Source organism: Thamnophis sirtalis, unplaced genomic scaffold, assembly GCF_051295495.1.
Source record: "Thamnophis sirtalis isolate CommonGarterSnake01/CBP01778 unplaced genomic scaffold, rThaSir2_p1.2 scaffold_2, whole genome shotgun sequence".
NCBI lineage: Eukaryota > Metazoa > Chordata > Lepidosauria > Squamata > Natricidae > Thamnophis > Thamnophis sirtalis.
In genome coordinates, this window is record NW_028261382.1 from 134,449,697 (window position 1) to 134,473,751 (window position 24,055).

General features: G+C 40.0%; 2 protein-coding genes across 5 annotated transcripts in view; one reads left to right on the forward strand and one right to left on the reverse strand.

The window, feature by feature from the left end:
• The window catches only part of SLCO5A1 (solute carrier organic anion transporter family member 5A1), a 48,019-nt gene extending 28,982 nt beyond the window's left edge, over window positions 1–19,037 (forward strand). The window contains exons 7-11 of the mRNA XM_087706963.1: window positions 201–399; window positions 10,040–10,199; window positions 12,132–12,373; window positions 12,945–13,009; window positions 14,296–19,037. Coding sequence (XP_087563089.1) covers window positions 201–399; window positions 10,040–10,199; window positions 12,132–12,373; window positions 12,945–13,009; window positions 14,296–14,771 — 1,142 coding nt within the window. The 3' untranslated portion in view covers window positions 14,772–19,037. The remainder of the gene's footprint in view (window positions 1–200; window positions 400–10,039; window positions 10,200–12,131; window positions 12,374–12,944; window positions 13,010–14,295) is intronic.
• Window positions 19,038–20,130: 1,093 nt separating this feature from the next.
• The window catches only part of SULF1 (sulfatase 1), a 102,722-nt gene continuing 98,797 nt past the window's right edge, over window positions 20,131–24,055 (reverse strand). For 3 of the 4 annotated variants that reach the window (XM_087706964.1, XM_087706965.1, XM_014062177.2), the window contains one exon: window positions 20,131–23,481. In XM_087706964.1, the coding sequence (XP_087563090.1) occupies window positions 22,691–23,481 (791 nt within the window). In that variant the 3' untranslated portion in view covers window positions 20,131–22,690. The remainder of the gene's footprint in view (window positions 23,482–24,055) is intronic. The other variant, XM_087706966.1, reaches the window with a different exon arrangement.

Sequence of the window (24,055 nt, forward strand, 5' to 3'; positions counted from 1 at the left end):
CTAACCAAACAAATGACATTTATCTATTTCATAAGCTAGCTTGGGAGTTTCAATTGATCTTTAAGATAGGGTTATAAATATTGTTAATGTAAAAAATGTAGAGAGTTGGTATATTTCGCTTATAGAAAAGGTATTTCCATAATATACATTTTAACACAACGAATGTTTTAACGTTCCTCTTTTTCTTTTTCTTTAACCAGGTGTGATTATTGTTCCAAGTGCTGGTGTTGGTATTGTCTTAGGAGGTTACATTATAAAAAAGCTAAAACTTGGTGCAAGAGAATCTGCAAAACTAGCAATGATTTGCAGTGGAGTATCTCTATTATGCTTTTCAACACTCTTCATAGTTGGATGTGAAAGTATTAATCTAGGAGGTATAAATATACCATATACCACGGGGTAAATATATTTTGAGCTTTCTAAATTATTTATACTTTGCGTCAAAGCCAGCCTTTTTGTGCTGTATAAAAGGCAGTATCTTTTTCATAAGAACATTAAATAATTTAAAAGTGCTTTAATAAGTAAGTAACAAAGAAATATATTGTATAATCATGGATTGAAATACTCCACAAGAAATAACAATTCATCTGTTGTGTTGAAATAAACAATCTTTGGTAAGTATTATATGCAAAATGCAAAGAACCTAATCTAAAAATACACAATGTTTTAGATACACACATACCACTTCTAAATTATTTATTTGAAGAAAGGGTACTAAGGATCATTTCCACCATTCATGGGATATTGCTTTGGAGATCATAGTCTTTCTTGGGTTATGCTCTTCTAAGTGTGAGATAAGTTAATTTTAATGGAAGAAATTTGATATTAAGACATTTCCCTTTTTTCCTTGCCTGCCTTCCCAGCTGAATGTTTTTGAATCTGTAAAGCTTGACCTTGGAAAACATAAAGACATGGATTTTGAAGGATTTTTAGTGCTTTCAGTATTCTATTTTCTCTCCAACCTGAGTATTTTTAGAACAAATCTTGACATTTGGTTGAATGAATGCAAAATCAATCAATCTCCCCCCCCTCACTCACTCTCTCACACACAACAATGTTATTACCATATATATACAACATCAATATTTATTTCCATAATATATATTTAATACTGCAAATTATGGTAATGACCATCAGCCCAAGAACTTTAAATTGGTGATGAGGAAATATATTTTCAGAACATAAATTTATGAGCTCATTTAGCCATTATAACTAAGTGAATGTAGATGTTTGGCTGAATGACCAAGGCCCTATTTTGTTCAGGGCAAGAAAGAAAAAAGAGCTTTGACACTAACCAGCTTACCCTCTGAAATCAGTCACAATTGTTTCATTGCTGTCATTCACTTAGGCAAAATAAGTTATGTAATGCTGTATCTTATATAAGAGAGCATATACAAATTAGCTATAAGAATCATCCATTTCTAATTTTTTTTTACAAATTTTACATATTTGTTAGTTCTGTATCTGTTTGTTGTTTATTTTGTTTTTAGGAAGATAATTTCAGTTTCTCCTAGGCGCTGCTTGGAGTGTCCAAGCTCGGGTTTAACTTCAGCTTGCTGCCCAAGGACTGAGTTTGATTTTTTTGTGTTGTAGCTCCACCTCCTGGTTCCTCCAGAGGCTCAGTTTTAAAAAACTCAGTCGCCCTACAGGACGTCTTTCCAGGGGCTCCAGTCCTTGTTCAGCAAGCTGGATCCCAAATTTCTTATTTTTCCTTTTGGGTTAGAGTTAGTGTAGCTCCTTTAACTAGACTGCTAGTGAGATTGTAGATAGGGTTTTTCCTGCTTTCTACCTCAGCAAGGAATCCTATTTGCCTTCATCGCGCAGGTAGGCTCCCTGGGGTGATCGCAGCCCAGCCACCACCTGGGCTGTCTCTAAGTCGGGTCTTCTCCTCAGGACGGTTCAGTGAGTATGGGGGGGGGGGGCGATTGCGCTGTCAGAGCCCCTCTGAGCCCCTGACAGGAGCGCTAGGCTCCATCCAGGCCCAACGACGCTCCAGGCACGCGGTGCGAGCGCGGGCGCCATTTTAAAATGGGCTTTTGGCGCGCTTTCGATCCCAGGGCCCAAATTCGCCGCGCAGCCTCCCTTGATTAGCGGATCGCCGCAGAGGGCCGCTGTAAGCCCGGAGCCTCACGTTGGGTGGCCACGGAGGCTCTTGCCCTCCTCTTTCTCCCAGCAGCTGCAGGGAACCCGGGCTTCAAACCCCCGCCTACCTCTCTTCAGCGCGGATCCGCAGGAGCCAGGCTGACTGCGTCATCCTGCTCCAGCCTCCCTCTCCTCTCTTCAACCGGCCAGCCTCCAAGCTCTTGAAGGCCACACGCATGGATCAGGCCCTGACCTACCTCAGGCCTGGTCTACTGCCATTGTCGGAATGGATCAGCTAGACTCTACCAGCGTGGAAGAGAGGCAAGGGGGAAAGACCGGGCCCACTCCCAGTAAGCGTTGCAGGTCCAATCCATCGGGCAAGGGAGTTGGGGGGGGTATTTCCCCAGGGGAGAAGCAGCCTAAGGCAGGTTCGACCTCCAAGGCTGAGGAAAAGATGGCACTGCGCTGCCAAAGGGCCCTGGAGAAACAGTTCCAGAAGGCCCAGGCCGCACAGCGCAAAATTCCCATGGAGTCATCCCCAAGTGAGATAGGGGGTGGATCTCCCACGGGTGAATCTCAGCGAGGGGCTTCCCCTTTAGGCCAAGGTAGTGAGGACTTTGGGTTCTCCCCCAACCCTCATAGGGCATCCTTGGGATCACCTAGCCATTCCATGGCTGTGGACTCCCTGGCAAATTTGGATTCAGGGGCTGAAGAGGAATCCTTGGCTCCCTCAGAATTGGAGCCCCCTCCCCCTCAGGGTCAGGAGCCCATTCTATCTAGGGCCATGGAGGAGGTAGTGACTCGTGCCATTTCCAAAGGCATCACCGATGGCATGGTGCAGTTAGCGAACCAGTTGTCCTCTGTGGCTCCCAAGCCAGCTGCCAGCCAGACCAAGGCCCCCAAGGCCTCTGAAGCCAGGGCACCCTCCCCCACCCCAACGGGGCTTAGTGAGGTGTCAGATCAGGAGGAGGCCGAGTCGGAGGCTCCAGCTCTCTCCGACGATGAGACCCCTGCCCCTGAACAGGCCACGGGCTCAGCTCTATTTAATCCGGCCATGTTCAGGCCCCTTCTTACTAAAGCCAGGGCTGCAGGTCCCCAAATGGGTCTCCCAGCCCCCGCAGCCAAACCTATATCCGATCCGGTCACGGGTGTAGTCATAGGTCCCCAGGACCCCGGCGCAGGCCTTTTTAATGAGGTGTCTCCGCCCTTGGACCTCGTACCGGCTCCCCAATTATTTTTGGACATCATCCAACGACAATGGGTTCAGCCGGGGACTCTGGCCAATCCGAGTGGGACGGATAGGAAGCTATTTACCATGGAAGCTCCCCTGGAGGAGCTCCTCAAGATTCCCCAGGTGGACGATTCAATTATGGCCCTTACATCTCCCACTGCCCTTCCAGCGGAGCTATTTGAAGGGCTCAAGGCAGAGGACAAGAGGGCGGAATCCGCGGTTCTTAAGACGCACCAGGCCACTGCCTGGGCCATGTGCGCTTCCGCCAGCTCCTCTTATTTTGGCAGGGCAGCCCTCTTCTGGCTCCGCAAGCTACGGGCTGGTCTCCCGGCAGGCAACTCCAGGACTAGACAGGACATCACCAAGATCATTGCCACCATGGAATACTCTGCTGACGCGTCCCTGGCAGCCACTAAATTTTCATCCAGGGCGCTGGCCTCGAATGTCACCTCGAGGTGCCTGCTGTGGCTCCGCCACTGGCAGGCCGATGTAAAAGCAAAATGGAAGATGGCTTCCGCCCCCTTTAAAGGGGGTAAGCTGTTCGGCGAGGCCCTAGATCCATTTCTAACCGAGAACAAGGATAAGCGAAAGGTGCTCCCTCTGGTCACTAAGAAACAGGAGCGGAAGGGTCAGCCCTTTCGCAAGAATTCCTTTCGGAATAACGAGCCCTCCACCTCCACAGCCGGTCCCAGTAGCGCCTACGGCACCTCGCAGGATCGCTCCCAGGATAGGCCCTCCTTTAGGGACAGAGGGAAGCAGCAGGGTTTCTGCAAATCCTTCCAGGGAGGTTATTCCAACAAGCCCTTTAGGAAGTCCAAGTGACTGTCACAGGGCTCCCCCCATAGACGGCCGGCTCCAGCTCTATGCCGCACAATGGGAGGAAACCACGACGGACAGCTGGGTCAGGAACACGGGCTGACTCTGGAGTTCCTGTCTTTCCCCCTGAGAACCTTCCTCCGTTGCCCTATCCCCAGATCCGCCCACAAGCTACAACTGATGAGGGCGGAGATAGAACACCTTTTAGAGATAGCGGCCATAGAGGAGGTCCCCAGGGGTCAAGAAGGCAGGGGGTTTTATTCCATCCTCTTCCTGGTCCCCAAGTCATCGGGGGTGAGGGCGATCCTGGACCTCAAGAAGCTGAACAAGCATCTGGCGTACAAGCGCTTCAAGATGCAGTCCCTCCAGACCATCCTGGGCTGCGTCAGACCGGGCGATCTGCTGACATCGATCGACCTGAAGGAGGCGTATCTACATGTTCCGATCCACCCGGCGCACCACCAGTTCCTTAGGTTCCAGTTCGCCCATCGCCATTATCAGTACAGGGCCCTTCCCTTCGGGCTCTCGTCGGCCCTGTGGACATTCACCAAGCTGCTGGCAGCTGTAGCCGCATGACTCCAGTCTCTGCCCGTGAGACTGGAATGCTACCTGGACGACATCCTTATCCATTCGTCGTCCAGGGGGCAGGCCCACGCAGACCTGGCCACCACCATCAAGACCCTGCAGCTTCACGGGTTCTCCGTCAACCTCACCAAGAGCCACCTGAACCCGACCTGCAGGATCCAGCACCTCGGAACGACCATCGATTCCGAAACCTGCCAAGTCTTCCTCACTCAGGAACGAGTCAACAGCATCTGGACCCTGGTGAGGAGCATCCGCTCGACCGGGTCGGCCTCGATCCTCTCTCACAACTGATGGGGAAGCTGGTGTCTTGCATCTCGGTGGTCCCATGGGCGCAGCTACACACACGAGAACTACAATGGTTCGTGCTACCTCTCCAGAGGAAGAAGGCCAGCAACTCCAGATGGGTGGTACGGGTCCCCCCGAAGGTCCTTCGCTCCCTCCGGTGGTGGCAGACGGATGCCCTTCTCAAAGGCAGTTGCTTCAGGGAGCCGAAGCGGCTGATAATCACCACAGACGCCAGCCTCTTCGGCTGGGGTGCTCATCTGGGGACAGCGGTGGTTCAGGGCAGGTGGTCGCAGGCGGAGCTCGCCCACAACATCAACTGGCTGGAGCTCCGGGCCGCAAAACTCGCCCTGCGCCACTTCCTCGACCAGGTCAGAGGCCGCAATGTACTGATTGATGGACAACATCGCTGCCAAGGCCTACATCAACCACCAGGGCGGCACGTGGTCTCTGGCTCTGATGTCAGAAGCGGAGGCCCTGGGTCGCTGGGCGGAGAGGCACCTGGCGTCAATTCGAGCAGACCACATCTCCGGCGTAGACAACGTGACAGCGGACTGGCTCAGCAGAACCACCATCCAGAACTCGGAATGGTGGCTGCACCCGAGACTGTTTTACCATCTGTCCCAGAGATTCGGCCACCCGGTGGTCGACCTGTTCGCCTCGCCGGCCAACGCCCAACTTCCCAGGTACTTCACCCGGTTCCATTGCCCCGGGGCGGAGGGCACGGATGCCTTAAGATCCCGCTGGCCTCCGGGTTGTCTGTACGCCTTCCCCCCTCTTCCCCTAATTCCGCACGTCATCCGGAAGATTCTGGAGGAGGGGGCGGAGGTGCTCCTCGTCGCTCCCCACTGGCCGAGGAGGACTTGGTTTGCCGACCTAGTCAGCCTGTCGGTGTCCCGGCCGTGGCGCATACCTCAGGAGCAAATCTCCCTCAGCCAGGGGGTTGTCCAACACCCGGAGCCCCAGTGGCTACAGTTGGCCATCTGGCACTTGAGGGGGACCTCCTGAGGCTTCATCGCTTCTCCGACAGAGTCATCCAGACGATTCAGGCTTCTAGATGACCATCCACCGTCAGAATATACGAGGCAACATGGACTGCTTTCTCCCGTTGGTGCCTCAATCACCACCTTGTGGCATCCTCCGCGACCATTCCGCAAGTCCTGGAATTTCTTCAGGACGGTTTGGACAAAGGGCTAGCGCCAAACACTCTCCGTAGCCAGGTGGCTGCCCTGAGCACCATTCTGTCTTCTGACACTCAACTACCAATTTCACGACATCCTCAGGTAAAGGGACTCCTGAAGGGGGCGTCCAACCTTTGCCCGCCCATCATTCACAGATACCCTACCTGGGACTTGACTGTGGTTCTGCAGGCATTGACCGCATCACCCTTTGAACCGTTGCGGACGGTGGGCCTACGCCACCTTACGCTAAAGATTGCCTTCCTGATCGCCATCACCTCCGCCCGCAGAATTTCGGAGTTGGCCGCCTTATCTGTCAGGGGCGACCTTTGCATTTTCCACTCCGACAGAGTCATATTGAGACTGGACCCTGCCTTTGTCCCGAAGATTAATACAGTCTTCCACAGAGCGCAGGAAGTGATACTCCCTGATTTTTGCCCTCTTCCCAAGCACCAGAGGGAAGTCACTTGGCACAAATTGGATGTGCGGCGGGCGGTGCGCATTTACATCAAGCGAACGGCTCCTTTCCGTAAGTCGGAGGCCTTATTTGTGTCATTCCAGCCGGCCTCCATGGGGAAGAATGTCACGTCCTCTACAATAGGACGTTGGCTCAGAGCGTGCATCAAGATGTCTTACGAAACTCAGGCCAGACCGGTTCCCTCGCGCATAACAGCACACTCTACGAGGAGCGCTGCAACTTCGGCCGCCTGGGCTACGCAAGCGCCAATTGAAGAAATCTGCCGTGCTGCGACGTGGTCTGGTCCATCTCCATTTATACGTAACTATAGACTTGATTCTTTCGCCTCAGCTGAGGCGTCTTTTGGGAGGAAAGTTCTACAGAGAGTCGTGGCAAGCATTTCTTCTTCCCTCCCAACTTCGACATAGCTTCGGCATGTCCCGAGCTTGAACACTCCAAGCAGCGCCTAGGAGAAAGACCATTGGCTTACCTGAATGGTCGTTCTTGAGGCACTGCGGAGTGTCCAAACCCACCCTTAAGGTGGGGCCGCGAGGTGTGTGAATTGCACCTTCATGTCTTGGACTTGGACTTGGACTAGTTCAGTCATGGACTATTGATCTCCTTCATTTTTTAAAACTGAGCCTCTGGAGGAACCAGGAGGCGGAGCTACAACACAAAAAAATCAAACTCAGTCCTTGGGCACTCCGCAGCGCCTTGAGAACGGCCATTCAGGTAAGCCAATGGTCTTTTTAATAATAAACCAATAATGCTTTGAGTCCATTCTTTTTCTGTCTATGTATGAATAAAGTAATGCTTCAATTATATATTTGAAACTGACCAGTTATTTTCTAAAAGTCACCAAAACAGTTGCGATTCTCATCCATTCTTGAAACTTTGAATCATGTTTTTCTCTATTCATCTTGTTCCTAGCCATTCTTTATGTCACCTAACAGAATAATATTTTCCTCTGGATCATATTATTGCATATCTCACCCTCCCCAAATTCATCTCTGGTTCTTTTATTGTTACCATTTGTTAGAGCAGAACACATTTTTTTCATCAATTCCTACTTTCACATGCATCCATAATTCATGCCTTGATGTAAATTTTAATTTTTCCACTCATAATTAAATCCATACTTTCAATTCTGTGCAAGAATTTTGGAGTATTATACTCGATTCAACAATATCAAACCATCCTCATTTAGTTTGATGAAATCATTTTATGTTCTTTCTTAAAAATTTTAAATTTGTTAATCCATATCTTTTATCATATACAATATTGACATATTTATCATATTTATTTATTCTTATTACCTACCAAGTTAGCATGTAACTAGGATCCTTGTTCCTTGGTTGCCAATTATAATGCTACTTATGTTGGTTTTATATTTGGTATCTTCAAATAGAATGAATTGGAGGTGACATGGCAAATGAGATTTTACATTGTATGTTCAAAGCAATTGCATAGTATGGCAAAAGTTTCCCTGATTTCTCATAGATACTAGTAAAACTTTACTGATGATTATAGTTAGCTCAAATTAATATGAGAACAGTTAATGGGATATTTCCTAGTGAATTAGCATTAAACTTTAAATATTGTGTATAGTTTGGTCATTATGTCACATGGGTGGAAAATCTGTGGCCAAGAGGGAAAATAGACAATAGTGAGATGGGATTTGTAGTACAGCAAAATCTGGAGAGACACAGGTTCCCAATTTCTGCTGTATATCAGGATTGCTATTATAGAAGTAGAAATTGTGCAGAATAATCCAGGGAATGAAACACATTTTGTATTTACTTTTAACTTAGTGGTAGCATTACAGGTTTACAGAGCTAAACAAGAGAATAGGAAATCTATAGGCCAGGGCATCTCAGTGAAGCCTTCATTTTCTATGCCTCTTAACTGCTAGATATGTATGAAACAGAGAACAAACTACTGTTGTTTGAGTCCTTTTGAAGTTCCTTGTTAGAATAGTAAACTGAAAAAGTAGATGTATACTTGATTTTGTTCATTAAGAGTTATTTCTTGTTACTCGTTCTTTCCAGTTAGCTTTCATTTTGTCCTGTGGAATTCTAAAAAATAGATTTAAGGCTAGGAACCTCTCTTCTCTCTCCTTCACTCCCTACCACAACACTGACTAGAACTGCCCATGAAGAAAAGAACCACACAAGGTCATGCCTTCCACTGCCAACTCAATGAATCTGTTCAAAAGAATACTGTGATCAGTGCTATCAATTATTTAATAGGAGTAATATACCAAATTTAGTACAACATAAATTATTTGGAGGTTCATATCAAAATAATTGTAAAATGCTTAAAAAAAAATCAAACATCTGTAGAATAAAGTATGGAATTCCAGTCAGTTTTTTCTGTGCTTTGTGGGAGTTTTGGTAATGATTCTTAGTATTCATGACCTTTGGTGTCATTTTGCTGGAAATACTGAGTTTTCAGCTAATTAAAGAAAAATACAGAATCTCAGGAATTCTGAAACATGCAGTGTGTTTAGAAAAGTTTTGTCATACTCGTAACCTTCCCCAACTAGTTATTCAATTGTGCTGGGGTTGTGCCAGCTGGAGCTGATGGGAATTACAATTCAAAAGAATGGAGGCATCAAGTTGTAGGTGTAAAGTAATCCATTAAATATTTTTGCATAAAATACCAGTCTTCATATAATGTAACAAAACAAAATGTAAAAGCATGATAGAAATCTTCCAATAAGCAGCAGACAAGATGTCTAGAGTTTACCTTTGTCTCCCTGTGAATTTAGTGTAGGGCTGTTAAATCATGGTGATCAAGGCTGCATTTAATGGTTAGGGAAAGGACAGGGCTATAATGGCTAAAACAAAGCATTCAAGTGATTAGGATGCATCATATACATATAGAAGGAGCCAGGATTTTTTTTTAAAAAAAGGATTGGGGTGCTCCCCCCCCACTCAGTTTTAAAATTTATCCTATCCTATTTTTCATATACAACTCAAGGTGACAAACATATTAATACTCCCTTCTCCTATTTTTCCACAATAACAACTGAGGTGAGTGAGGGTTTCACCATCCTACCAGACTGATTCCCTTTTAAAAGGATTGCTTAAGCTATCTAGACTAACATCATCGTTTTTATATATTTCCTACTTTACAATGTTAGAAAACTAAAATATATAATGTGGTTAGACAGAATTCTAGGAGCTGCGGAAATGATGGTTTGGGGACTTAGTGCAAGAAACGCTGGTGTTTTATTAGTATCACATCATATGTGGATTTGTCTTCCTAAAATTAAAGCTTGATTTGTATCTTTTATTATAAGTATATGATTTTGAAAATATAATTCTTAGAGTTTGTATTTGTTGGCATCAATGTATCTTTTGCAATGAATAGATTATAATGCGTCTCCCTATCTTTTTTTTTTAGACCTACTCTCACCATGGCACATAGGAATCTGACTGGAAGCTGTAATGTTAATTGTGGCTGCAAAATTCATGAATACAAACCTGTGTGTGGATCAGATGGGATCACATATTTTAACCCTTGTCTTGCTGGTTGCATTAGCAGTGGAAATTACAGCACAGGAGTGAGTATGCCTACAAGCAATCAAAGTGGTAACTTTTGTTGCTGTTAGAAAAGCAACCTATGCACCAAAGATAACTTCAATTTTCAGTATTGTACATCACAAAGCAGTTTTCTTAATAGTCTGGGCAATATCATTGTAGTAAAATGCCTATTTTGCATATAAAAAAGTCTTAGGCAGCAAACATGAAACATTTATATATGTGGGGGTAGCAAAAATATTGTTATACAATAGTGATTTGCCGCTGTTAAATGTTTTTATTTATTTATTTACCCTGTTTCCCTGAAAATAAGTCCTCCCCGGATAATAAGCCCAATTGGGCTTTTGAGTGCATGCGCTAAAATAAGCCCTCCCCTGAAAATAAGCCCTCCCTGAAAAATTGCAACACTGTAACAGCCATGAGGTGACCACGCTCGCTGCCTCCTGCACCTCAAAAATAATAAGATCTCCCTGAAAATAAGGCCAAGCACTTATTTCATGTGTCAAAAGAAAATAAGACCCTGACTCTTCTCCTCAACTGTGATAAAGATATCTGTTTATGGAGATTATTTTTGCATAGTTCAATGAAATGGAAATTTCAGTCCTGCACTAGCAGAGCAGGCATGCTGTGGGCCCTGTCAATCAAGGAATTTCAGCTTGCGGAGTTCAATAGAAGGGCTTTCTCTGCCATGGCTCTTGTCCTTTGGAACATCCTACCCTGGGAGGTGAGATAGGCTCCCTCCTTCTGATCTTCCATAAGGGCTTGACCTGGCTCTGCCAGATGGGTTGGGGCCCCAACAGGTGAGCATCACACTGCAAATGGTTGATGAATTAAGAGACAATCCTATCTCACCCACCCACCCCCTACTCCTCCTTCTCCCTTTCTCCCCATGTCTTAACTATAATTTTACTTTTGATTGTAACTCCATTTTTATCATCTTATAAATATTTATCTTACAGTTTGAATGCTTTTAATCCTGTAAGCCGGCCAGAGTCACTTTGAAACAAGATGGGTGGCAAATAAATTTAATAAATTCTGGCAATATGAAGGCTACTATGATCAGCATGTTCATCAGATTATCTGCTAGAGTCAGAAAATTTTCTAATTAAATTATTAAAACCAACAATTTTTCCATTAGAAGGAATGGAAATATTTCATCAGGTTTTCTGTAACTTTATAGTTATGGAGGATCCCTATTCTTTATGAAGTAAAAGGAGCACAAATCATCTTGGAAGTTGCCCATTCTGTAGAAAACTTTATGTTTGTTTTTGCCCTGTTCCTTCTTGCTCTTTATAATCATTTAAAGCCTTATTATTTGTCTAAGCATTTCACTGTGTGGATTCGGACCCCCCAGGCCACATTGACAGATGATGCAACCCCTAGCGAATTCCACCTCCCCACTAATGCAAAGATTTGTATTTTTACCATGATTCAGAAGGAGGGGAAGTGTTGGTGGCCCCTAACCTTTGATGCCCTTGTTTTTACCTATTTGGCCTTAGCCTAAAGCCAATCCAGGACTCTTAGACATAGAATTTTGATACTGTGTTTTCCTTTCATGTATGCATTTTCCTTCTTTCTGTGAACTTCCTCAAGACTGGATAATTAACAATTTATAAAATTTTGCATTTTATTAATTAAGTACGGTATTAAGCTTGCTATTTGCAAAACAGAACAGAAAACTAAAACACTATAACTTTAGACCAGGAAGACCTTCCTTAAATCTTCCTTTTAAAACACTCAATTCAGATATTTTAAATACTGTTACAATTTTTTCTGTATAAAATATTTTGCCTTCAGATGAAGAGCATTTCTTATCTGCTGTAAGTGTCCCGATTGTATTGTGCATTATTTCGAGTCATAAATAAGATGAAGCACATGTACCAGATGCAGGCATTCTTGATAAAAATACAAATAAGGAATCATGATTGTTTTACACTTTTTAAATCTTTTTACAGATAAGAAATTACACAGATTGTGCCTGTGTCCAAAGCCGACAAGTTATCACACCGCCCACAGTTGGACAGCGTAGCCAACTAAGAGTGGTGATCGTCAAAACATATCTCAATGAAAACGGCTATGCTGTATCAGGAAAGTGTGATAGAACCTGCAACACACTCATCCCTTTCCTCATTTTTCTCTTCATAGTAACACTTATCACAGCATGTGCCCAACCATCAGCAATCATAGTTACTCTCAGGTGAGAAGTTGCCTGGATCATTTCTCTCTACTAGCATAGCATGCTTTATTATAATTGAGTTTCTCTGCCATCTCCCACAAAACATAATTCACCTTTACTTTTCTGATGATGAATTACGTTACTTCTAGAGATAGATGGATTTACAAAGTTTGATTTCACTCTTCGTTTCATTGTTGATACATAATTAATATATGAATCAATATAATTTATAATTGTAGAAGTCAGAGAGGGTAATTGTGTCTGAGGGGGTATTTGTTATTGGGTAGGTTGCAGGATGCTAAGGAGAATGGGAAGACAATTTTCTTAGAAAATAAATCTACTTGTCAATCTAGATTTGATTGAATCTACTTGTCATCAGAAATGTAGGGGAAATTTCTCACTTTGCTTTCTGGATAAAGTTTTTGTTTCTCTGAACTTGTGATTCTACTGAACTCCGGGCTCCTGCATGGTTGGCATTGGTTCACTCTCCTGGGACATGGCTAAGGAGAAGAGTTATATCAAGTAACAGTTAAGTATCATTCCTACCATTTTCCCCGTTCAAAACTTTAAAATATATTGTATCTTTTTGTAGGTCTGTGGAAAAGGGTGAGAGGCCTTTTGCCCTTGGCATGCAATTTGTTTTGTTAAGAACTCTTGGTAAGTGCAGAGGCAGATCTAGTGCCTCACAGTTGGTTACATTGACTATCATGAAATATTATGTGAATTGGTAGAGGAATTGTCAAGGTAGCTGAAAAGAGCACTTTTTAAAAAAGGTTTCCCTGCCTATGATCTGACACTTTTGATGGAGTCTTAATTAAATTAAATTAAAAGAGGTCCTCTTAATTGGTGCCATCTTTCTCAGTTTTTTTAAATTCATACACACAACCTTGCACTTCTACAGTGGCTGGGGTGGATATATCAGTTATCCAGTCTTGCTGATATGGATTAAGCCTACATTACCATCCCCCCTCCCATATTTCTCTACTGTAAGAAAGGGGAGAACTCCATAAATGTTTACTTTCATTTTAGGGTAACTATGAATTGTTACATGTTGTTAATATTTTTCTTAACTTTAAACCTGATTTTTATAACAGATTCTATACACCAAACACTATTGTTAGCTAAAATTGAATATATGATTCTGTAAAAGAAACAGGGACGAGGTCAGGCACAAGGTTGGTGAGAATACTAGCTATAGTACTCACTATAAAATCAAGTACAGCTACTAAGTGCTGAGGTTATTTAGTAGCTGTTGTTGGAATAAACTTCCAGTAACCTGAAGTAGGGCCTTGTTCTGGATTTATGGAATATGACCAGCCAGTTTACCTTGATATTCTCTGAAACTTTAAATAATTGTATTAAAGTTGACTTACAATATATTATTAATATTTTAATGCTTTACAGTTATTTCAACATTTGAAATTCTAATATTTGAAGAGTGATATTATTGGATTGAGATTTATATAGGATATGTCTAATGGTGTGGTGATAAATGTATTATCGGCTAGCTTTGCTGACTCCATTGCTCTGCTGCATGACTCAGTGAGTCTCCAAACAGTTGATCAGCACACAAGCATCTTGGGTCTTCTCTTAACTAGTTCACAGAATTCTTAAAAATTCAACAATTGTCTGTCACGAACCAGTATGAGACATATCTAGCACTCCATTGGCTATAATTCAAAATAAATAAAAATGTGCTATTGTAAAGAGTTAAAATTTAGGTATTCTCTTCATCACTTCAAAACCAAGTCATTTATAAATATCTTACGAGAATTTTGTCTCAATCTGTTTGTATGTTATGTGATGTATATCCTAGCCAAAACTGCTTAAAAAGAGAAATATTAATAGGTTTAGCTTTACTCTGTACTTTGTCAAAAAAATTCCCAATAACTGTCTCATTTGATATAGAAGTTGATTGACAACACTTTTCCTATTTATTACAGCATACATTCCTACCCCAATTTATTTTGGTGCCGTCATTGATACTACCTGCATGCTGTGGCAACAGGAATGTGGCGTTCAAGGCTCTTGTTGGGAATATGATGTGACGTCATTTCGTTTTGTGTACTTTGGTCTGGCAGCCGGTCTCAAATTTGTTGGCTTCCTATTCATTTTCCTTGCTTGGTACACCATTAAGTATAAAGAAAAGAAGCAGCAAAGGCAGATGTGGGAAGATGCTCCTGTTAGCACTGTGAGTGAAGTGGTGTATAACAAAGTTGCTCAGCAAAACTATGCAAGGACTAGATCCTGTCCCACTTTTAGCTCTCAAGGTGACCATGGTAATGATGTCAATCTAACAACAACAATGCATTACACAGCACAAACCTATCCTGGCCCCCCTACAATAGAAGCAATAACTACATCAGTTGAGAAGGCTTCACAAGAAGTCACTTCTGAAATAGAGGGGCCCTTGCAGTAACTTCAGATTATTATTTATTTGTACATATTAAGTATGGGGCCTTTTAAAACGCCTGTGCCTTCTTTTTCCTAATAAGATCTGCCACTGATAATAAACCAGAACAGCTTAATGCATAGAGCCATGGCATATCTGAGAGCTGGTTACCTCCAAACAACTTAGAGATGGGCCTTTCTTCTTTTTAGGAACTGGAATGTTAAAGTAGGTTTGCAAGTCCTTTAGGTATGTCTATTGAAGTTGCATGTTCCAGGCAAATGCTAATAGATTCCCTACTGCGAAAATCAGTTCTGATAGAAATGTATGCCACTGTTGAAGATAAAGCATCCATGATTCTTGAACTAGGAGAAAACAAGTAATTATTTTAAGTTCTATTTCAAAGCACAACTTAGCTATGCAACATGAACTGGATAATTTGTTTGGTTCTATGTATTTTTAAATCAAAATTTTCAATCACCTGACTTGGAAAAGGGGCAATTTGAAGTAATAAAATATCCAATTAAACATTTTATTTTAAAAGATAAAACAATTTTAAGACAAATCAATAACAAGTTAAGTTATTGATAATTTGTTTTATTTTAGTATGATAGTGTATTTTTCATTTTAATTGAGAATTTATAACTCATTAGTGATTTCAATACTATTTGTAATAACTTTAAAGCGTAACAAACTGATCAATAATTATTGGTTTGTATTTGCATATTTTTGCAAGAAGAAACAATCAGCTGCAGAACTCCTATTAAGTTCAAATCCAAATCTTAAGGTTACTTTTGTTTCTCTGCGTGCAGAAACTAACCTTGATAGTGTGGCAAACTGAGATGACTCTAGTATCTAATCCTCTGCTGGTATGGTACAATGGTTATTTGTTCTAACACATGGCCCAGATTGCTGTTTACATACCTCATCATGCCCTAAATATCAATCTGAGCATATGCTGGTACAGTAAAATGATTGCTTTGCCAAATTGTCTATTCTTAGGTTCCTACTGATTCTTGAGGGAGAATTACAGGCCTTAACAATCCATTTCATATTAAAGGCTTGTACAGACCTGCTTATATTTTAGCATTTGGCATCTACTACATTTATTTAGCTTTGTCAGCAATAGAAATTGTCTTGGGCATCCTGATCTGATCACCACTTTTTCATTACTGGAAAAAAAGGTGTGCGTTTATAGATGCCAATATCTGGAGAACTTGAGACTGAAACTCAACCTATAATGCTCAGTTGTGCAACTCTTTCACCCTGCCACTAGGGATTTTTAATGCAAAAGATCTATCCGCTAGAGTGGAACATTTGCAAGGTAAGTGGATGCTATAGATTTCCCATCCTGCCATCTGTCTGTTCAAAATTATACATTTTAACTGTTTTTTCATATTGTTAGCCATTTTTTTCTTCTTGGAGGAGGAGGAGTTATGAATAGACAAATGGCAAGAAGAATAAATATTCCACAGTTACTGCTTTTTGCACTTGCCAGAATTATTTCATCTTTTTAAAAAAAAAATCTGTTAAGGGAAAAATGCCATTGAGGCTTTCATATTGCTAAAATCAAAAGTACAAGTTAGCTTTCCATTGCATAGATTTGCTAATACACTTTAAAAGAGTGAGATTCATAGGCAATAATCAGGGGTGTATTCCTGAGGCCTTGTTCAGATCTGTTTTGGAAGCGCTATGTTTCATGCAATTGCACTGCTATTTTTTAATCTAAAATATTTTGTTACATTCTGTTGTCTGATTCTGAGACTAAAGGATCTCTTAACTCACACATTGAAGAGCAGTTCCCTAGGCTGGATCAATTTGATGTTCAGGGTAAATTCAAAAAGGGCTTCTGAGGCGTGGCTTTCCAAAAGTTGAAATGAGAATATGATCAGGTCCCAAGCTCTTCTGCACCCCTCAAATAATCTTTAGAGTGGTAATCCAATGAGAGGAAATGCTTATTAGTAGGGAATTTAAAAAGTGAAATATTTCATAATGGGCAATGAGTATGCAATCAAAGCTCAACTGCTAAGGCCCTGTAGACTTGAAAAATGAGGTTAGGGAATAGGTGATGGAGGAATTTGAGGTGTGGGGAGACACCTCCTTATATTTATCAGATTGTGTTCTACGTTCTTGAAGGCATCAGCCTATTTGAGCTAGGCCTATATGTGTCATTGCATTCTGAAGAAAATCGATGCCATGAATTCAACATGTATACTGTTAGCTTACTACAGTAGTTGAATGGCCAGTTGCTCTCTTCTCAGACATACATCTTCCAAGCACTGTGTATGTCTATGTATTTTCATTGTGAGCAATGTCACTGCAGTAGCTTAAAAGAGCAATAGGAGGTTTAGCCAGACTGTTCCCCAACTTAGGTATTACATTTTTTAAGCTTTGGAACAGAAACTAGAGAGCATGCACCAATGTAATACTTCAACTCATAACTGAAGAATTTTGTTATCTCTTTGTTCCATCCTAGAATAAGTGTTAATTTTTTTCATAGTGTAAATAATGTACATGGATGTAGATTGCCATAAATACTAATATATGTTTATTAATATAGTGCTAAGATTATTTATGCAAACCTACCATTGCCTCAAAAGTGTCATTATTCATTCAGTGTTGATTGCATACTTGAAATTTGGAAGTAGACAGTTTATACAACTTGTTGGCTAGTTGTAGTTTACCAAGAGAAGGTAAAGAGAGAACTCAAAAGGGAGGAGCACAGAGAACCGTATGGGCCTGAAGGGGACCAGTGCTCATGTTTGCTTAAATAGAAGTAAAATTCTCTGAATGTACCTTAGTGTGATGTAAGGTCTTAACTTGCACTGACAGCTTTACTCCTATTACAGCAAATATGAGTATAGCTCCTTTTCAGACCTGCTTTCTGTATCTATGGCGATAGGAAACAAGTGGGCCTAGTTTTGAGCTCACCATGTATTCTGGCAAACTTTGAAATGGAGCTTCTGAGTAAACATATCAGTTCATTATGTCATTTAAACATTGGTACTGTTCTGACTTTTTTTTTTTGCAATGTATTCATAATATGGACAGTTCCCTAGAGAGTGCAGTTGTCCCAAAGTCTTTTTTAAAGTATTGTTAGTGTACCAGAAAATGTACATTGGTCCTCTAATGTAAATGAGCGATCCTATGGATCAGCTTTGAACTGATCCAACTGGTGCTAATGGGATAAAAGAATTCCCTCCTGAGACTGAAAAATACTTCGAATAGCTGCTCAGGTGCTTTCCTTGCAGGACTATCAGCTTGATGGTACGTTTGCAATATACTCTTGCTCCACAAATATTTACGAGGCAGCACAACTTTGAACTAGTTTAAATATTTTAACTGAAAGAATTGCCTCTCATTTGCCAACTGGAAATGTTTTAATTGTTGAATCTGGAAGCAATTTTCTGGCAGAGCATAGCGATAGCCAAAGACATGGTTATCCGGTGTCTTGCCAAAGTTGCTAATTGTTTTACTTTTAGCTATAGTAGCTTGCAGGTCTAGGAGGCAAAATTTGATGCAGCTGAGGAGCAGCTTAGTAGGCAAGGTTTTGTTCTGCAGATGTTATGACCAGTGTTTCAGACTATGGTACCTGTTAAATGAACACAAAATGTACAATAGATGACCCTCGATTACTCCCAGATTATTGTCTCCCTCAGTCATTTGGTTAGTATTGGAATGTGGTGGCAAAGACAAAAGAATTGTGTCCTTTGATTTTTGAACTTTAAAAATTAACTTTCAGAACAGAACTGTTAGCCAAAACCATGTGTCATTAAAAACACACTGTATGCTAAAGAATCTAAAAAATACTGTTCCAAAAGAATCCAGGGTTGAACTTAAAATTCTTAAATATGCAATTTTGAATCATTACTTTTTTATACTTCACACACTCCCCCCTTAATATATAGACAAGGCTATATTTTTTCCCATTGATTTCAAGAAAATAGCAGTATGGTGTATATTGTATTTCGTTTTAACCAAATATACCTGAAAGAGGGAAAGTATTATTAATCAAAGGGTAGACTAGTTAAAATTTTAGTTTTGATAAATGTTTTTAAGTGTGTCAGTCAGGAAACTATAAATTGCATCTGTAATAACAAAATGGATATCTGTGGACTGTTCCTTTTTTTTAGGGAAGATTTGAATTAATATTTATCTTTCAGTGGAACAAAGACCAGTTTTCAAACTCTTAGGTATAAGCTTATGTAAAACTTTATGGACAATATGTGTAAATAGCTGTTTGCAAATGAACCTTCAGTACTTGGCATTTTGAAATAAAAATGACTTCTTAACTTTGTTGTGTTTTATGTCAAATCTTGTACTATTCCAAACTTAAAGTGTTCTTTTGGGTAGCAGGACAGTAGGAGAATCCATTCTAATCCAAAATAGTTTTGCTGCAGAAATCAATGCAGTAAATATGGATACAGTGCTACTATCTCATTTAGTATATTGTTTCCGCTCAGCTCTGTTTTTCATAATTAGCTAATCATCATTATGTATGAGTCAAATTGCCTGTGTTTTAATCTTTCAGTTATATTTATTCATGATCTGTAACATTACATAATATAACATTTAATGCCAGTTTTAATGTGGGCAATTATTTTCATTTTATATTATCTTAACTCCAAAATTCACATTTTTAAAGGTATTAGTTGACAAAGGCAATATTTATCATTTAAGAATCCCATCTCTACACTAATATTTATCATAATTACTACAAGCTATTATGTGATGATGTAAATGTCCAATGGACATTTATGAACAGTAATTTTATACCTGTTGAGTGGAGTGTGATTTTAATTTACTGTTTAACAGCAACAAACTCTTGAAGACTTTTAGGCTGCTGATTTCATGTTCAAAAGCTGCCCCCTTTCCCTTCAACTATCTATTATGATTTTAAGTCAGAGGTTTAGACTGGCATTTTTTATCAGACTATCGAGTCTTTCTCAAGGATCTGAGATTGTCTGATGTTTCATGATGTTAAATATATATATCACAGGATAAAAATTGTTCCAAGTAAAGCTGCCTTTTGCAATTGACTAATAGTGATTTTATCAATGCCTCTGATATTCAGGTGATGCTCCATATATTTTGGAATTGTACCAATATACCTATTACTATTGGTATTACTTTTATTTTCTTTATTAGTCTTTCTACTTCTATTTGTAGGACTTTTTTGTTTTGTGATTCCCCCGCCTCTTCTATTCCACTGTCTTGTATACACAATAGTATGGAATCACAGCTGCCAATTCTTTAGCTGATACTGGCTTTCATACGCATTGACTCTTTCTAAGAACTTAGGATATTTTAAAATATCAGGTAGTATATGTGGAAATCAAAGAGTGTGACCTTTGGTAATTGAACAGATGAGATTTTTGTCCACAGCTGGTTTATGCCATGCTTTTTCAGTTTTAATTTTCAAATTTTGATACTAAGTCATCTTCTCCAATTCTTTGCCATCTATTTTCTGGCATCGTTATTTTAAATCAAGTAACTGGAAAATATTACATAGTAAAACATTTCTTATTAGTTTATAGATGAATACATTGAATTAAAATAATTTAATACCTTTATGAAAATTTGACTTGACTGATTTCTACAAAACAGGTAACGTAACATTTTTTATTTGAAGAATTATTGCTTCTAGACTTTCCTGAAGCCAGAATTGTTCTATAAAAGTACTGCAGAAAATTCTTACATAAACATTTTGTAACCTAATGAAAATCTATATAAAAATAGCATCATTCACATTCTTAAATAAATTTGTTCTGCCATTCAGTTTGAGACATGTAAATGATAAATATCCATGTTTACAGAATCTACTAAAAGTTTTTCATGAAAATTACTGAAATGCCTTCAAATAATAAGTAAATGTTACATAAACTATAATATAAGGAGCACACAACTGAAAATTAATACATAAATATCAAGACAATTGTGTCAGACAGAGAAAATGGAGCAAACAATTGCAAGTTTGTATATAAATGTCAAAAAAGAAAAAAAATAAACTAATTTGTATACCTTGTTAAAATGTGTATTAAATGAATGGAGCTTTTTTTTAATGGAATGAACAACAGAAGAACCAAAAATGGCTGTATATGACAATATATGCTTTTCTCCACATTGTTATTTGGAAATAAGGAAAGCTAGGAGTAACCTAATGTTAAGTTGAAATTGGGAACTAAGTACTGCAAAGTGTGTGAAGAAAAAGAATGAAAGAAAAGGTCAAAAGTTAATATATTCTGAATGTGGATTGAATGCAAAAATATGAGTAAACAATCTGGAACAACATTGGAATTGGGCTACTGTATGTAGGGAAAAGTAATGAGAATTAAATTTCAAAACAAATATGAAGGAAGAATGAATGGGTTGAAAGGAAACAGGAGGCTGAGATCATTACTGGAGTTGAATTCCTCGAAAAGGAAAGGTGAGAAATTTAAAACCAAAAGTTTTAAAGTAGAAGATGTTGCATATGGATTTACTGGAAAAGTGTGGGGTAGTGAATGGTATTGGTGTATAAACTACACTTAGCTATCTTTGTCCATGTTAGGACTTTAATTTCATTGGTATACTTTACGAGCTTATACTTTTAGTATACTTTAAAACTAATCTTTATTCTGAAGGTTTGGGAGGGTGTTTGTTTAGGCTCCCTCCCGGGGGGGGACCCAACCCCCCCATTTTGGAACTATCTTCTGAAGTCATTTACTGGTAGCTACCTTCACACAATTTCAGATGACGGTATCTTTTTATTTCCTGCTCAGATGCTATATTCTAAAGCACTTTAATAAACCAACATATGCAAACTTCCCTGATGTGAGAAGCATTCCTTTCCTTGATTCTGGAGAAGAGTGTAGAAGCACTTTTGCACATAACATTATTCCCTGTGTACAGGACCTTGCTGTTTAAAAGGTATACCTACAATCCGGTATTCCGTATGGCTACATACAGATATGGCAATGCAATTTGCAGTCTTACCTTAGATTGTGTTTAAAAAGGGATATGTGTAGCACTTCTAAAAGTGTGCCAAGATGTAATATAATATATAGCATATTTGTATGCAGAACCTTTCTTCAGATTAGATTTTATTCTAAAATGACTAGAACAGCGGTGAGTGCATTAAGACCATTTACAAAGTGGAAATCAAATTTCCTGAAAAAACAAACATCTTAACAATTTAGTCCCTATCTACTGGAAAATGAACTCACTTAAACATTTTCTGTTAAGTTTCCTATTTGTTATATCTAAGAAAAAGTCACTGAATTGATTGGAAGATAAAGATTTTAAATCAAACATGAAAATCTGCTCAATATACCAATAACTGCTTTTTACAATCCATCTACATAATGTATTCTCTATCAACTTCTTTTATTGTTTTTCAAATTACATTTCATTTGAGTCATTAATAAAAAGTATGGCACAAAGATTATAAAGGGGCATGTAAATTTACTTTAACAATATAGCAATAGCAATAGAGCCAAGGTGGCGCAGTGGTTAGGGTGCAGTACTGCAGGCCACTTCATCTGATTGTTATCTGCAGTTCAGCGGTTCTAATCTCACCGGCTCAAGGTCGACTCAGCCTTCCATCCTTCTGAGGTGGATGAAATGAGGACCCAGACTGTGGGGGGTGATATGCTGACTCTGTAAACCGCTTAGTGAGGGCTGAAAGCCCTATGAAGCAGTATATAAGTCTAACTGCTATTGCTACTTTAACAATATGAAATTTCAATGGTTCAAATTAATAAAAAATACTCAATAATGGGATAAGAATATTTGTTATGAAAACAGAAAAATGAACTTATTTCTTTTGAAGGTGCATTTACACTACTTTAAAAATAGGGCTCTGCTTAAAAAAAGTCACAATGGTGCCTTTTAATTCTCAGATTTTAGTAGCTGCAGCCACATTGACAAGAATGTGTATGTAAAATATACACTACTAGAATTTTGATAGCCTAATTTGAGGGGAGTGGATTTGAAGCACTGCCTTCTTCATTTAGAAACACTGTAGATTTCTGGAAACCTTCCTTTTTTCTCAACATTTTAGTTTTATGTTGCAGAACAAATGTATTTAAATCCCAGCTGATTATTTTTGCAGGAGAATTCATGGGAAGGTAGACTTGCTCTTCAAAAACACCCTGTGCAAAATCTTTGTCTGCCGTAGAGGCTTTCTGAATAATGTTAATTGGTTGCAAGATGAAGCTGTGTCTGGATTCCAGTTCTGTCAAATCGTTCCCACTAAAATCCATTTCTGAATTAACTGGCTCTTCAATCTTCAGCCATGTTTTGGCTTGGTGACCATTTGTACTCCTTTTTGCAGGAATATCATTGCTTAATTCAAGTCTGCTATCCTTGCTTGACACTACTGTGCTCAAGTTCAGGTCTCCATAATATATTGGGATGATAGGTTGAGCCTCTAGGGTTGTCAACCCACTCGAACCTTCCTCCATTTCAGCAGAGCTCATTCCCAGCAAGGAGAATGATGTGGATGAATCATCCAAGTCTCCACTCGTATTAACAGTGGCAGTCTCTGCTCTTTGATTTTGTTTAGAGTACCTGTTCAGCAGCGCAAAAATTCTATCTACATCCTTCAAGTAATTTCTCCAGTCATCAGAATGAATGCTGTAGTTGTTTCTGGCTTCATATAAACTTTCATTCACACTGTACAAATCTTCCAGTCCTTGCCAGCTGATGCTTTCTGTAAAATTTGGGAGCTTAGCCTTCCCATCCATGCCATAAGTGTCCTCTGTTAAAAAACAAGAAAGAAACAGTAATACTTGTAATATTGGAAATCAGTCGTGTGTTAGCTTGGAACTGATTCAAATTGCTTTGGTTCAAATTTAATTTAATTTAGAAAGTCAAATCTGTTCCATTTGGCACTTCAATCTGATTCTCCAAATTGATTCAAGAATATCTACCGTAGTTTGATTGTTGATTCAAAGTGATTCATAGAACCAATTGAAAAATCAGTGATTTGAATTAAATATCAATCTAATCTTAGCACAGTCGTATTTAATAATTGCCTTCTCAGTTGAGTAGCACAATACAGGAAAATCCTTACATGCTCTTTTTCAGAATTTTAGTATATTGGTTGCAATGAGAAAATACCAGCTCTTTTAATATTAGGCAGGGATATGCAATCAATATTTTACGCAAAGAGATCAAGTATGCCATGAGTGGGTTAATACCAGGCAGCAACATTTTCTTGCATTTGTTCTTAGAAGGTTCCATTCAATGTGATGAAAGTGAATTTGCTTTAGAAATTCTTCCAAAAAAAGAAAAGCATTACAGAAACATTCACATGGATTTCTTGCTGTTAT